Raw genomic sequence first — 15,581 nt, forward strand, 5'->3', positions numbered from 1 at the left:
GCCTCAGGAGGATGAGCCCAACCCTGGTTTTCCAGAAAGGAAGGGCATGGCCAGCAGCTTTCCAGAGGGATTGCAGGTTTTCCCCCTCTGTGTGTTGTTTCTGGCTTCTGGGATGGGGTTGGGAGATTGGGGTGACCCAGCCCCAATACACACTCAGGTGGGGTCTCCCTCCCTTCCAAACCACATGAATTTGGCTCAGCCTGCCCACCTCCCTCTGAGCTCTGGATTTCCCTCTCCACAGCCTAAGGAATGCCTAGACAAACCTGTTTTCCCCTATGGCTCTGCTCACAGTGGAAGATAATAAAAGAACAAACCACTTTTGGCTATGCAGGCTTTAGAGGAATTGTATCAGGGCTTTAGCATTTGCTCTCTCATTTTAGGTGAGGATGCAGAGCACCATGGTAAACATTCTATACATGGAGTTTTGGTCAATTTTTCTAGCTATCTGCACAGCAGCTGGGAAAAATATTCCAATCCCACCCCCCACATTTTGCATGTGCAGAGATTTCATTGCATTTGTTGTACTTGCTACTCATATTTTGTTGAGTTCATCATTCACCTCATTGTAAAGGCCCAGAGAGGTAGAGGAGAAGGAAGAAAAATGTCCAGCTCTGATGCTTCTTCCCCAAAGCACAGACTTACTTAATAACTCTTTTCATATCCAAAAGCTTATCACTTGAAAATCTCAATTTGCACAGACCATATTATGCTGTTACTGACCAGCTTCTCTTATTTATTTTTAATAACTTCTCTTATTGTGTGGCTGCGGAGTGCACATCACATGGCACACATTGGACATGAGATCCTGGCTGCTTTTCCCAAAGGCTGTGAACCCTAGGCTGACTTTTTTTCATCCTTCTGGCTTACAGGGACACCTTTTATTCCCTCTTGAGCCTTTTGAGCATTCACGTGCCTGGCATATGAACATTGCTGCAGTCACATGGTGCTGAACACAGAGGTTCAACTTGTGCTCCACTTCATACAGAGGAGGAAAAAAAAAAAAAAAAAAAGAGAGAAACATGAGACAAGATAAATTGATAAATTCACATGGCCAAGGTCTGGCAAGTCTTTACCTCTGTCAAAATTTGGGCCATCCTTGGAAAAAGGCATCAAAAAGCCATGGAAGAGATGGGAACTAGAAACAGAAGAAGGGCTGAATCTTGCATTCATCCCTTTGGCCTTTGGCGTATTAACAGCCAGCAGGGCCAGAAATCCAGGGCTGAGAAACCTCCAGCTTTGCAGATAATGCTGAGTGGTTTCAGTAGCCAAATGCCAGAGTGCTGGTGAGGAACTCCAGGAGGACCTCAGGACACACAAAAAGGTGGCAGGTGAGCCTCACTGAAGGTTAATTTAAAGAAATCCACCCAAGGAAAAAAACCCAGCCTGAGTGTATGTGATGCTAAACTTGGAAACGGTAGCTACTGGGAAATGGATCGCTGACAACTCTCTGAAGTCATCAGCTCGGTGTGCAGGGCCTGCCAAAAAGCCAAAAAAGCATAAGGGTACAGAAAAAACAGCTTTGTTTTGCTGCTGAGCATGACATTGGTGTGCCCTCACCTCTGAGCCTGGTGCTGGTCTCCAGTGCTTAAGGACAAGCCAGTAGAGAGTGGCCAAGGGGCTCCTTCCTTTTAGGCTGGACAAGGTAAGAAATCCCAAATTTAGAAGGAAAAGAAACAGGCAGGGTGGCCAAGAGGCTGAGCACCATGAGGGATGGGGGTTCACTTGGGGAAAAACCAGCAGAGAGTGGCCAGGTTTGCTAAATCCTCCTGCTCTGGTGGAGATAAAGTACTGGGATAAGTGATCCATCATCTGCCCCATCCTCACTCCTCACCTTGTACCTGGATTGGCCAGCAGCTCAGACCTAAGGTGAGAATAAGGAGCAGACGACAGATGTTCCCCAGAAAAATCCCCTGGACACTGACCATTTGTAGCTTACAGATTTCCCAGCCCAGAGGTGGTGTTTTACTTGGATGGAATTCTACCCTTTTCCTTCTTTAATTTAAAAAAAAAAAAAAAAAAAAAAAAAAGCAAGAAGCCTTTGAAGTCAAACTCTGTTATTAGAGGTGATATGCCAGCCGTGGGTAGGTGCCAACTGCAAGACTTTATTTTGACTGCTGTCTCATGAGGAAAGCTGGCAGCTGTGAGCACAGGGAGGCATGTCCTGAAGAAGGTAAAGAATTCAGCCCAAACTGCTTTCAACAGCCTCTTTGATGCTGGGTGGCTGAGAACACAGAGCAGGGCTTTCTGTGTGTGTGCTGTGACAAAATATCCTTTAACGATTGTCTTCTGGGTCACCCAGGGCTACAAGCTGGAACCCCTGTGTGGACACAATCCACAGGTTTTCATGGAATAGATCACCCAGAATCACTGAGGTTGGAAAAGATGTCCAAAATCATCGAGTCCCAGCTGTGACCAGTCCCCACCTTGTCCCCAGCCCAGATCATTGAGTGCCACGTCCAGGGATGGGGACTCCACCACCTCCCTGGGCAGCCCCTTCCAAGGCTTTTGCTGGAACATTTTTACTTCTGAAAAACACAGCAGTGTGGGTTGCACGGATCAGGATATTTCTACTACCACGAAATTTCTTTTTTTTTTTCTGCTGGGGGAGGAAAACAAACAACTTCCCTTTAGCCTCTAATTTGGAGCCTTCAGTGATCACCCACACAAGAGCCAACCACGTATTCAGTCTAAATAAAGAAATAATTCTGTGTTCAGGGGTAAAAAAAGGCTGCAAATGAGACTGGACCAGGTTGAGAGGACAATTAGTGCTCTGCAGCCATGGTGAGAGAAAGGGGAAAAATATCCTACATTCATCATGACAGCCCATATTTTGTTTTCATGCAAAATAAGTAACTCCCTCAGCATCAGGGCCACAGGTACTGCCCCTGTCCGTGGCAAGGGGCTGATCTTTCAGGTCCCTTCCAACCAAACCATTCTCTGATTCTTTTCCTTCACAGGGACAGGAAAACTAAGGCTGAAGGACAAAGAAAAGATCTGCAGCTGTTCAGGGCAGACCAGGGGCATGCTGTGCAAGACACACCAACCCTCTCAACTCCTCCTACTTAGAAAGGCACATTCTCCAAAAAAACCCCCAAGCCCTCACATTCAACATGGTGACTACACCAAAACCACCAGCAAGACAGTTTTGGGTGGAAAGATCAAGAGGCCTAGGGCCGGCATTATTTAATATCTGTATTTTTTTTTCCTTTTTGAACGTGTGGAAATCCTTCTGCATTTCCTGCTTCTCTGGGAGGTGGAGGGCTGAAGAAGATGATAGAGACAGTAGGGTTCCTTTGCAAAGGACTGGAAGAGTTCAAGCTAAAGTTGTCTTCCCAGCTCTGTTTTTCCTTATCTTCCCCCGCCACTTTACACGCTCTTTCACACCACAGAACTGCCAGCTTCCTTTCAGAGGCACAACACAAAGGTGTGAACTTGAATTTTTATCCAGAGAGAGTGGCTGCACTCATCCAGCTCAGCTCCAGACCATCAGCCTGTGCAGAATTCTCTCCAACAAGCCCTAAGCGTGGCTGGTTCATTTTTCTTTCTGGGTTACTTTTTTCATCCTGCAGCTGCTGAGGGTGGTGGTAGCAGGATGGACAAGGACTGAACCAACAAGCAAACAAGAAAGGAACTCCTCTGAAACTTTCCAGATCAAAAAGCAACACACAAATTTTTCTTTTCAAGAGGTTTTAATGAAGAGTCATATTTTTAAACCTCTCACACTGTACAACACATTTAACTGTACATCAAGCTCAGATAAAAATAAAGCTTTCTTACAAAGTACATTTTTCCAGTGATTTTTTTCTTTTTTTTTTTTTTTTTTGCAGTAAAAATAGCTGCTACATAAAACCCTCCTGATCTTTGAAAAGGAGTCACAGTTATTTCCAAAATAGAATTCGTATTTTAATCATACAGAATAAACTGCAGGAAGAGACAAGTGAACTGAAAAAATAAGGCTTGTATATAAATTCTTTTTCAAAGTACATGCATAGAAGTTGAAAAACATATGCCATTTATAAGAAAAAAGGTAATTTTACCCATATTAATATTTTAATTTTTCAGTTACAGAAGAAACCACAAACAGGCCCTTTTATGTCTCATACAACATTAGTTTCCTGTAAAACGCCAAAATGCACAAAGAATTGCCAGCTTCAGTCTTGGCAAAATCCTGAGCCCGGCCTCCCTCCCTGCCCCCCCAAAATGCATGCACACTGAGCATAGAACTTCTGCTGTCTCTCAGGCCAATTAAATATTTGCAGAAGGTTGTATATCCTAGACAAACATGAAAAAAAAAAAACCCCCCACATTTGGTAAGTTTACATTCATCCTATTTCAAAACACACACATACAATTAGTTTAATTTACACTATACAGTATCTGTTAAATAGGAACATCAGGATTTCCAAAGGAATCACAGAATATACAAACTGAATATTGAAATGGTATGATTTTCCTTCCCTTCTTTTAAAGGGTGGGGTTGTTTTTTTTTTTTTTTTTGTTAACAGTTGCTACATCTGGTTTTGAACACGAGAGTGTTTATGTACCTATGCAGCGCATTTCTGGAGTAGTAACAATAACAGCAACAACAATAATAACAAAACGTGCTTTAAAACAAAACAAAACAAAAAAACCTTAATACCGGTCTCCTTACTGCTCATTTAGAATAAATTAGTTTGCTTTTAAATAAAACTGCACGAGGACGGCGGTGTTGGGGAAACATCCCAGCACGAGTTCTGCTGCGTCGCTGGTCTCTCTTCACGGCCAACCTTTGGTTTCAGAGCCAACCCATCATCCTTACAGGGGCAGCTTCGTAGGGCAGGGCAGGAGCATCATCTCCCCCGCCCTGTGTCTCCACGCCAGAGCCAGGGCTTGTGCCCACATCCACAGAGCCCCACCGGCTCCATCCAGCTCCCAAAAATGGATGAAGGTCCCGCTTCCCCCTCCCCGAGCACGGGCGGGGCCTGGCTGCCACGGCTCCATTGTCCCCCCCCAGCAACTGGAGGTTGCAGATTCCCCACCCTGGGGCCAGGATCAGTCCTCGGTGTCTGGTTGCACGCCCAGCATGGCGTGCAGCTCCTCGGGGTGTAGCCCAGCAGGTTGTGCAGGTCGCAGACGAAGCGGTACACGTAGCGCTTGCCCGACGTCTTGTGATGATGTTCTTGTCGTAGTAGTAGCGCAAGCCCCGGCTCAGCTTCTCGTAGTTCATCTTGGGCTTGTTCTTCCTCCTGCCCCACCGCCGTGCCACCTGCCAGGAGCAAAGGGCAGGTTTAGTCAGAGTGAAGGTTGTGGCTTGCCTGCTTTTCCTCGCCGAGTCGGGATTGATACACAGGAAACACAGGTTTTGTGTTCGGACTTGGATGTTATTTCTCATCTATTTACAGACTCGCGAGCTGTGAGCTCTAACTAGCAAGTTAGAGAATATCTCCGTTTTGCCTCTTCTCTCTCTTTCCAAGGTTATTTAAGCCCCAATTACTCAGGAACAAGGTGACACCTGTATTATTTATATATCTGACCCAGTAATGACCACCCAAGGTCCACAATGAGGACCTTTTTCACCCAATTACAGAAAACCATCCAAACTCACAAAGAACAAGGAAGAAGGTGAAGCAGGACCCAGACAACACACATGTATTACTATATACTAAAATCCCAAAATCCAAGTTTCCAGAATTGCAACAAGTCAACTCATCTCTGTTGCTTTTTATCTTCTTTTTTTGTCAGAGTCAGTTTGAGCTCATGTTTGGACTCAGATGTTTATTAATGCTTATCTATGTTACAGTCTCACAAACCGTGAGTTCCTACAGCACTTCTAGCTAACAAAGTGAAAAATGGCCCCCATCTCGTTCTCTACAAGGCCTTTTAAGGATAAACTGGCCAATTAAGAGATGACACCTAAATTATTTTCACTTTTAATCCAGTAACCAACCACCCTGGCAGTGGCCTGCAATGTGGATTTCTTTATCCAATTACAAAATATCACCCAGACCCATGAAGAAGGTGAAAAGAAGGACTGGCCTCTGCCCTAAAACCTCCATCTTGCTTCATATATATGATTATATTCTAAAATCTTAAACTCCAGGTTTTCCACCCTGTGATATCACACACTTCCATTCAAACTCCACACCCACAATCCCAGTGCTGTCACTCAATTTTGGGAGCCTTTTCCATGGCCTCAGGTCTATGCAGTGTTTGCTTGGGGCTCAGTGCCTGTCAGCACAAGAAATCTAAAATTCTCAGTGCCCAGGGTTCCAACATATCTACTCCTCAGCAGCTGATTAAATAAAACCCTTTCTCAGTCAGAGCATTTTATTTCCTTTGGATGGCCAAAGCTCACAAGAGAAGAGTTGGTTGACTGATCCCACATGACTCAAGAGCAGCTCCAGGAGGAGGTGGCTGACAGCAAAGGGCACCAGTTTGTAGGGGATAGGACAAAACATGCTCAGGGAGGTCAGGTTCATGGAGAAGTCACAGACTATCCCAAGCTGGCAGTGTCCCACAGGGAACAAAGTCTAATTCCTGGCCCTGAACTGGACAACCCCAAGAAACACAGAATATCCTGAGCTGGAAGGAATCACAGAATTAACCAGGCCGGAAAAGACCTTTGAGATTGAGCCCAAACTATGACCCAACACCACCTTGTCAACCAGACCATGGCACTGAGTGCCACATCCAGTCATTTCTTAAACACTCCCAAGGACAGTGACTCCACCACCAGCCCAGCTCCTGGCCCTGCACAGGACAACCCCAAGGATCACAGGATACCCTGAGCTGGAAGGGATCCACAAGGATCCAAGCCCAACTCCTGTCTCTGCACAGATACTCCAACAACCTCACCCTGTGCCTGAGAGCTTTGTCCAAACACCCCTGGAGCTCTGGCACAATCTCCTCTCTCAAAAAAACTGTTTTACCATTGATTTGCTATCAGCTAAGCAGCAGGGGACAACTCTTGACTGGAAGTTCAGTGCTGTGAAGCTCCTTGGAGTTCATGATTTCTGTTCCCTTTTTTTTTTTTTTTTTTTTTTGAATGAAAAAGTTTCTAAGATTTTTTCCCATCTCTTATTACAATAATTTTTCTACTGGAAATAGTATCAGAAAAATAAAAATGCATCCATTTTAATGAGTGAAGTTCCCAAAATACTTCAAAAGCAGCACTACCATATTTGATGTGCAGCTGAACACCCATCTATATCCAAGATTGGGCCCACAGAAGTCAGATCAGACCCAAAAATTTTTGTTTTCACCCCAGTTAGCCACATACCTCATCTGGGTCAGCAAGTTTAAATTCCCATCCATCTCCAGTCCAACTAATGAATGACTGACAGGACTTGTCAGTCAGTAACTCCAGAAGGAATTGCCACAGCTGGATAGGTCCACTGCCTGTTGGGAAAGAGGAGACATGGAAAAACCACAAATTAACACCTCTGCCAGCTCTAACCACAACCAACGTACATGATCAGACTCATATCACAGACCTGGTAATTAATCTGATTTATCTTTTACATAGATCAGAAAGAAACCCAAGGCTTTACTCTACATCACAAATCTGCTCCTATCCATGTAAAAATGAAGTCAGGTTTTTCAGGGAAACAAAGGATTTGACAAAAGTTATGGCTTTCCCTCTCATATGGATCCTTGAACCCTCACTCCCCACCTCCCAAACAGCTGCATTTTGAGCTCCAGGGCTTGTCAACCATCCTACAGGAAAGAAACAATTTCAGCAAGGACTAGAGCAACAAGGCTTTTAACAGGCCTTAACAACACCTGTGGGAATTTCCAAATCTGAGAGATTTTTGCCCAAGCTCCCCTCTTTTTCAAACAGATCAAAAAGTGCATTTGATTTTTACTTGATCTGACGTGCCTGCCTGTTCTTGCTTTGGGTGGATAATCCCCGAGACCCTGCTTAGTAACATAAAACTGAAATTATCTGTGACTAGTGGTTTCTACCCCTGTGGCACACACTTAGAGGGAAGACTGATGTTACACAAAAAAAAAGAGGAGTGACCATTTTGCCTCACTACGCACCAGTAAATCCAGCCAGGATGGCTGCTGGTATAACTGGTTTCCCTTGCTCCACAGGATCACTCCGTTCCTGAATGTAGTCTTTGAAGGACATGGTAGGTTTGCTCAGACACAGGGACTGGCTGCAGTCATCCTCAAAGCTCTCGTAGGATGGCACACGCTGCAAATCCACCAGGGAGGATTGGCTGTTCCAGGACTGCAGCATGGAATCCGAGCTCTCGTAGCTCTCAGCACCACTGTCACTGGACTCATGCTCTCTCAGCTTGCCTTTATCAAACAAAACAATAAAATAAAACAGAAACTGTTGGTGGGTGGTTTTTATTATTTTTTCCCCCTCCCCCTCAATGCAGCCTGTCCATATAAATCATGCAGAGGAGGAAGAAGCATTCAGAACATGGCCTTGGCCTCGTGTTTATCATGCAGATAACGACTCACCAGAATTATCCATCAGCAGATTGAGATTGCTCCTTGGGAAATCTTGGTTTACTGCACAGTAGTTCACACCAACAGCATCTGCTTGGGTTTTAGGGAACAATGGGAAGTCTTGTTCTGGGTTGAGGAGATTCGGGGCCGTGGAGGTCTGACAGACGTCAGTCAGGAGACTGGGTTTGGGATAACTGAGGGGTTTAGGGTATCCAGGCATTTGCATTCCATAGGAATTCTGATCTACGTTAACAGCTGAAAAAAGAAACCAAAGAATTAGATGATTTTCCCCTGGAGACCCTTAAACAAACTAATACACTAAATACACCAAATCAGATTCTGCAAATCCCCTCTCTGCAACTTGCCAGCCACAAATGCCCATTGTTTATTCTTCAAGGAAACTACAGAAAAAAAAACCAAAAAAAAACCTGGGGAAGTTTAAGAGGTTTTGAGCAAGGCTCCCCCCATTAAGTGGTGTAATCAGGCTGAGCTGAAGCCTGACTGTGGTAGAATAAAACACGCCATCAATCAAGCAATCCGAGGGAGCCAGCACTGCATCCCACACACTTCCAACAGCTCTAGCACACTTCTAGAGCCTTCAAAAAGGCCTGAACAGAAAACTCTTGCTTGCTTCCCAGTTTTTGCCTCGGTTTGCTGGAGATGGGAGTGGTCACTCTGCTCCACAGATGGAGGGTTTGGCATAGCAAAAGGAAATTTCATTTTCTCAAAGCCTTTGCTCTTCCAACGGTCTCCAATATAAATTAGGTGACAATTGAACAATACAAGGAGAGAAGGCTGGAGCAGCTGAAGTCAAATATGTCCTCCTCAAGTACAATAACTATTCTGGTGCTTTTTGTTTCTACCCTGAAATCTATGACAGGCTTAGAATAAACTGAGCAATGCAAAACACGAATTTTTAAAAATACTTACTACTTAAGGAATTGTTATTGACCCAGTGAGGAACTGAGGTGAGGTGAGAGTTTTCCACGTACTGATCCTGTGTTTTCTCTTGGCTGTCTGTGGAGAGGAGAAAAAGAGAAAATTTGGGTTATAGTTTTAAACATCTGACCTGTATGCCATGGAAAACTTCTGACTCTTGGGAGTATTTTGGGGTCACTATTGACAAAAATTTTAGTATCACACTCTTATTGGTATTGCATTCTCTCTCATGATAGGAATCACACCAAAAAACCCCAACCAACTTCCAAAAGACTTTAACATCACACCAATTGAATTTTCATGTAAAACTTAACACCAACAGTAATTGCAGTGTGCTTTAAGGTCCAGCAGTTGGTTAACTTTGTATTTATGGGGTTAACTCTTTTATTTATGGAGTATTTACAGTGGTCATACCCCAATCTCGTTTATTCCACTGATCTTCCCAAATAAAACCTGCCCACAAATGTACTCAGCCTGCACACAGAATGCCTGCAGCTATCTGCATCTGTGCTTTGCATACCAAGGATGTACTGACAGTGCTGGTAATGCTTTATTAACCAAGTTTTAAAGTTCATTTCGAGTTTTCATATGCAATAAAGCCCTTCATAGTGAAACTAGTGTTGAAATCGAGTCCCATTTCTGTTTCTGTTAGGAGAGCCCCAAACCAAAAGCTTTTTCTGGTTCTCTAATTACCTTTTATCATCTGCTCCAGGTGCTCCCACAGAATATCACCCACATAGTCAGGTGCCAGTTCCAGGAAACGTTCCTTGCCCAGGTTGCACAAGTCTTGGCCACTCATAAGAAACTGATGGAAGTTCACATTTGCCAAGCTGACTCATTGGTAGCCCAAGAAAGCCACTGGCAAACTTGCTGTTCAGTCCACAGCCAGGGATCTGCAAGACAGGAAGGATCCAACATTTAGAGATAACTCCTGGCCCTTGTCAAATAATCTTCCTTAGAAAGTAGTGAAATGAAAAAAAAAAAATAAAATGGTTTAGCCAAGTTACTGAGTTCTGAATGAATTCAGAATGAATGTATTCTTGAATTAAAAGAAAAAAAACAACCCAGTCCCCCCTTTTCTTTCTGCATTCACTTGCAACCAGAGATGTCCTCAGCTTGCTTGATTCTCTCTCATGCTGCCAAAGCATGAGCTCTCCATGCACCCATTTTTAACACCAGCAAGTCTGGCCTTTCCAAGGCAAGCTGTGCCAGATTCACATAGGATCCATTCTTGTATTTCCTACTGACATCATTCTTTCCTTTTCAAAGAGCCGCTATTCAGCCTCCTCCTTAGCATTAAACAAAAAAAAAAAAAAAAAAAAAAAAAAAAAGAGCTTATAAATAGCAACACTTACTATTTGGATACCCAGCCGACACTGTTCCTTTGTGAAACCACTGAAAGTATCTTTCAGGGCCTTACCATCACAGCCTGCTGCACGGGGTTAACAGAGGCAATTCACAGTTGTTCGACTCTGCAAGAAAAGAAAAAGGGGTGGGGGGAGGAGGAAGAGACCACATTAACTTCAGGCCACTGAAAGGAGTGATTGGGTTTTGCTATTTGAAGAATTATATATATAAAAAAAAAAAAGCTTGAAAGCTGGTGTTTTACAGTACAGAATCACCATGCTCTAAAACATCTGTGCTACCTCGTTTGATAAGATTGCATCACTAATTAGAGCTTTGCAGCTTTCCATGCACAGCTCCTTATTACTCTCAGCAGTTACATTAGTGCCTTTGTTGCCTTCAATTTTACTTTTCTTTAAGGAAATGGACTGCTTATTCCTATTTTACCACCTAATTTTGCCCTGAGACTTCTCTGCATCTCCAGATAATCTTTGTTTAATTTGAGAGCTAAGTAACTGACAGCAGGGGTGAAGAGCTGGCTTGCACTATTCAACTCTGCATTTCAGACCTTATCATATCTCATCACCCAAGCACATGGTGCAATGGATTATTCCATCATCTGGACCAAACAAGTGTGACTGGTAACAAGCTGGGGGTGAATAATGCACCAAACCACAAAGCTGGCACCATTATGTGTCAGTACAAACCACTGATCTACTCCACTGACTTTCAAATTTACAGGAAGATTCTATTTTAAGGATAAATTCGGCTCCCACTCAGCTTTTATCTGTCAATTTTTACCAGAAGATGCCTCGTTTTATCATAGAATGATGTCACAGAATGGTTTGGGCTGGAAAGAACCATAAAGCCCAGCCAGTGTCACCTCCTGCCATGGGACACCTTCCTCTATCCCAGCGGCTCTTGGCAGATTCCAAATCAGCTCAGAGCTGTGCAGCTCTTCTTGCTCTCCCAGACTATCTACAAACTCCACTGGTGCTTAACTTCTGTTTTTACCACACCCCTTCCTAATGTCTGCAAGGACTTGCTTTGCTGACCAGAGCAGGTGAACTGATTAGAATCACACTAGAACAAAGGACCTGTGGTTTTCTGGATTGAGGGCTGAGGGTTTTTTTTTCCTTTTCCTTCCCCTAAGGGGAGATAAAAGCAGCAGCAGGTAAAATATCTACATTTGTCGGAGAGTTTAGGCAAGGATGTGTAGAGCATTCTTGTGGTATACTGACCTACACGCACACAAAAATAAAATAATAATAATAATAAAAAAAATCTTAAAATATTCCCACCCTGTTTTTTAAGGTATGGAATAAAACACACTGAGATTTAACACCACAGAATCAAAAAAGCTTTCAGAATATTTGCACTTCAACTATGGTTGAGATGTTGCTAAATTAAATATACAAACCCCTCTTTTTAAAGAGTTTTAAAACTCTGCTTGAACTCCTACTAGAGCTCTTCCATGAAAAATCAGTCTATTAAGCATCCCAGTTCCTATTTCTTTTCAGTACAGTAAACAACAGCTATTCTGATGAACTCACAAGAATAAAACCAAGCCTCTACACAGAAGCATTAACCCCATCTTTTAGGGAAATCCATATTGCACACCCAGGAATGTTAGTTAGACCCAAAAATCTCTCATCTGCTGGCTGGACTAAGGGCAAAAATAAAGATTTACCATAAGAAGTGAGTCAAATCCTGTTGGCACTCCTGAAGCGTCTGATCTTCACTGAGTGGAAGAAAAAATATCCAGCAAAAAGCGAGTTGAGCTGTCAAAGGTGTCAAACGCCGGCGACGACTGCGAAGGAACAGAACACAACACAGACAACGGTCAGCATTTTTGCTGGAGAGCTGTGAACTCCACTGCTAGGAAGTGTCTGGGTTTGGTTTTTAGATCTGGAGATCATGCACGACCACTGTCTTGAATGAGGCAGCTTTGAAATGTAACCACAACGAGAGCACAGCTTCTGCTACGTGAATAAAACCCACTGATAAGGGCGAGGTGGGGGATGTTCTGCAGCTTACAGTAAAGCCAAAGCAGGATATTCTTAGGTTTTTTTTCCTGTAATTGAGGCTTTTAACAATAGAGGATATGTGTGTGTGTAAATACGTATTTATTTCCAGGTACATTAAAAAAAAAACTCATTTCCTTAGCCCTTGAAATTCATTATCTGCTTGATGAGGATTTGATGGCAGATCAGTAAATTATGGGAAAACTGCCAGTGCAAAACTGCCAGTGCAAAACCTACAGGAGATATATGAAGGCTTTGTTTAGTTTTAGGGGTTTTTTTTAAAGATAAAACTCATCTGAACCACATCACTTGAAGCTAAACAGCCAGCTTTACAGGACTTGAGGAAGGATGTTGGAGCAACTTTTACACTTCTGCCTTCCTGCATTTGCCAGCAACCACATTTTGAAGTCTTTCAAGTGCTCAGATGCTCAGTGAAACACTTCAACTTTCATTTTACAGCAAGGGATAAACAAGACTGATAAAAATGTTCCAGATAAAAGCGGATTTCTACTGATACACTGACATTCAAGAAATATTGTTCTATTTTGAAAACCCAACTCCTTTCAAGCTTGACTTGTGCCAACTGTGTATGCCAGGAATACTGGTATGAATTTACTAAATCTCCCCCCACCACTTCAGTCTCTGAGGGGCAGAAGGAATGTGAGCAGAGGAGGAAATAACTTCAAAAACAGCTTATGAAACTTGCTCGTTAGTCACAGGGAAACCAGATCTGCAATATCTTGAGGCAAAGATGGATGAAAGTTGCCCCCGAGATTTTTTTTTTAAAGGCACCTGAGGATAGAACATTGCTCTGGAAAGCTGCAGCTGGCTCATGGCAGCTCCTGCCCTTCAAGAGACAAAGGCAACTTGCAAATGTTTATTTGGTTTAGGCAAACACTGATTTATTTGCCAGCTTGTGCCAAAGGAGTGGATTTAGCTGAGGACAAGGCAAGGATTTTTCAGGGCAGTATTCACGTGCAATGCTAAAAGCAACCTGAACTACGTTCCTGGAGCAGCAATTTAGGATGAATTTCCCCTCACATTTCACAACTTTTCATGTCACCACAAACACTATCATGCCATGTAGTGGCTTCAGAAATCTCCTGGCCAGCAGGGATAAATTGTGGATCTCTGGTTCAGGTACTCCCCAACTCAAGGCAAAGCCAGCCCCTGGAAAGGCTCATGCCTGAATAAACAAGTTAGCAACAGCTGCCAAATCTGCTGGTAAAAAATTCTTTATACATTACTAGATAAAAGCTCTGACTCATCTCTAGCACCTAAAAGAAAGGACAAGTTCTTTCAACACAATCTGGAAACTCCTGCATTTTGTGTAAATAGCTGACCCTTATCCTGAGTCACTGGAAAAAATGCTGTGGCATGTGAATGAGTAAAATCCATACCGTGCTAGTTTCATATTTCAAAAGGGAGAGAATTAATGTGTAAGCATGTTCCTCATTTAATAGCAGTAAAAAGAGGAAAAACACAATGCAGAGTGAATTCTGCTCATCCTATCAGTTACACAACCACTTGGTTTGGCTTTTCAATACATGCAGTTATTGCAGAACGAAATAAAATGGAACGTGAGCAGCCACAGCAGAGCAGAACAAAGGTCTGTGACTTAATTCTACAACAACTGAACACTGAATAACTGCTTAGGGCAACCACTGTATTAAGAGCACACAGATGTTAAGTTGGGGGATCTTGGCATTTTTGTGAGGAGAAGAAAAAGAGTCAGAGCAGTCAGAATCCCAGAGCCTCACTGATTCTCCAAACCACGGCCATTCCTCAAAGCTACTGAGAGCAGAAAGGGTATCCCTAACCTTTAATTGGTTTACATTAATCAATGCTATGTGAAAAAATTGATATTGGGATTAAAACCAACTTGCATGAATGATGAGAGGGAAGCCCTGTAAGACTGAGCCTAGACAGTCTGCTGACCTCGGTTTGTCAATTCCTTTCAAAACAAGGCAACAAACACAGTCTAACCTAAAGATAAAATAAACTCAACGATTTCTGGAGTTATTACAGTGTATTTGGCTCCCATTAATAGCAGCTGCAAGTGAATAACCTACTTTTATTCCCAACAACGTTCAGGAAGGTACCAAACCTGACCAGTCCTATCAGGACAGGCCTCTGCCAGTCCATCAAACTAAAGATACAAACCCTCTCCTGCTGCCCATCCTTTAACCTTTATTTTGGCAGAAGTTCCACCACACTGGCAAATCTGAGTTCAGTTCTTGCCTATCTCCTTTAAGTTCTTAGGTTTCAGGAAAAGGAGAGAGGAGCCTTGTTGGGTGCAGAGAGTTGAGGGTGCAAGATTTTCACCTTCCATTTCAGTCCTGCTTTCCCACATCTCCGTGGAACTCAGTGGGAATACTCTGGCAGAAGATTACAGGGGAGCAATTAAACCTGTGTTTAAACTTGGCTTATCCAATTCCTGCTCTAAGCACTGCAGGAACACAACAAAAGCACTGGCTGGGAGCTGCCCCAGCTGGTTTGGGAGATGTCAGCTCCAGGGTACTCACTTGGCATTCCTCTGTACATGTTGGACACGGGAGCTACTTGATCCATGTTCCTGATCCCAAGTCACTCATCTGGAAAACGAGAGGGGTCACATTAAAAACACTGCCGAAGGAGGAGGGAGCAGATGTTAATTGATGTACCTGACTGCTCGGGCACAGGGGGTGGAGCAGCTCTGGATTTACAGGGAAAGCTTTTTCAACATCCCACCCACACAGGGCACTTCCCAATGTTTGTGAAAGCTTGGAGAGCTGGAGCATTAAAGGATGGAAGAATTTCACAAAATTTGTGTTTGCCTGGAAAGTCCACAGA

The 15,581-nt window shown here is 43.4% G+C and overlaps 1 protein-coding gene across 1 annotated transcript; it reads right to left on the bottom strand.

Annotated features, from left to right (window-relative positions):
* Window positions 1–4,891: 4,891 nt before the first annotated feature.
* On the bottom strand, window positions 4,892–10,359 carry ETS2 (ETS proto-oncogene 2, transcription factor). Its single transcript, XM_066314161.1, is given in 9 exon segments — window positions 4,892–5,084; window positions 5,087–5,152; window positions 5,155–5,245; window positions 7,259–7,377; window positions 8,023–8,286; window positions 8,455–8,697; window positions 9,373–9,459; window positions 10,075–10,215; window positions 10,218–10,359. Coding segments are annotated over 9 exon segments (1,146 nt in total). The 5' UTR covers window positions 10,300–10,359; the 3' UTR covers window positions 4,892–5,031.
* Between the last annotated feature and the right edge of the window lie 5,222 nt (window positions 10,360–15,581).

Source organism: Sylvia atricapilla, chromosome 2 (assembly GCF_009819655.1).
Source record: "Sylvia atricapilla isolate bSylAtr1 chromosome 2, bSylAtr1.pri, whole genome shotgun sequence".
Classification (NCBI taxonomy): Eukaryota; Metazoa; Chordata; class Aves; order Passeriformes; family Sylviidae; genus Sylvia; species Sylvia atricapilla.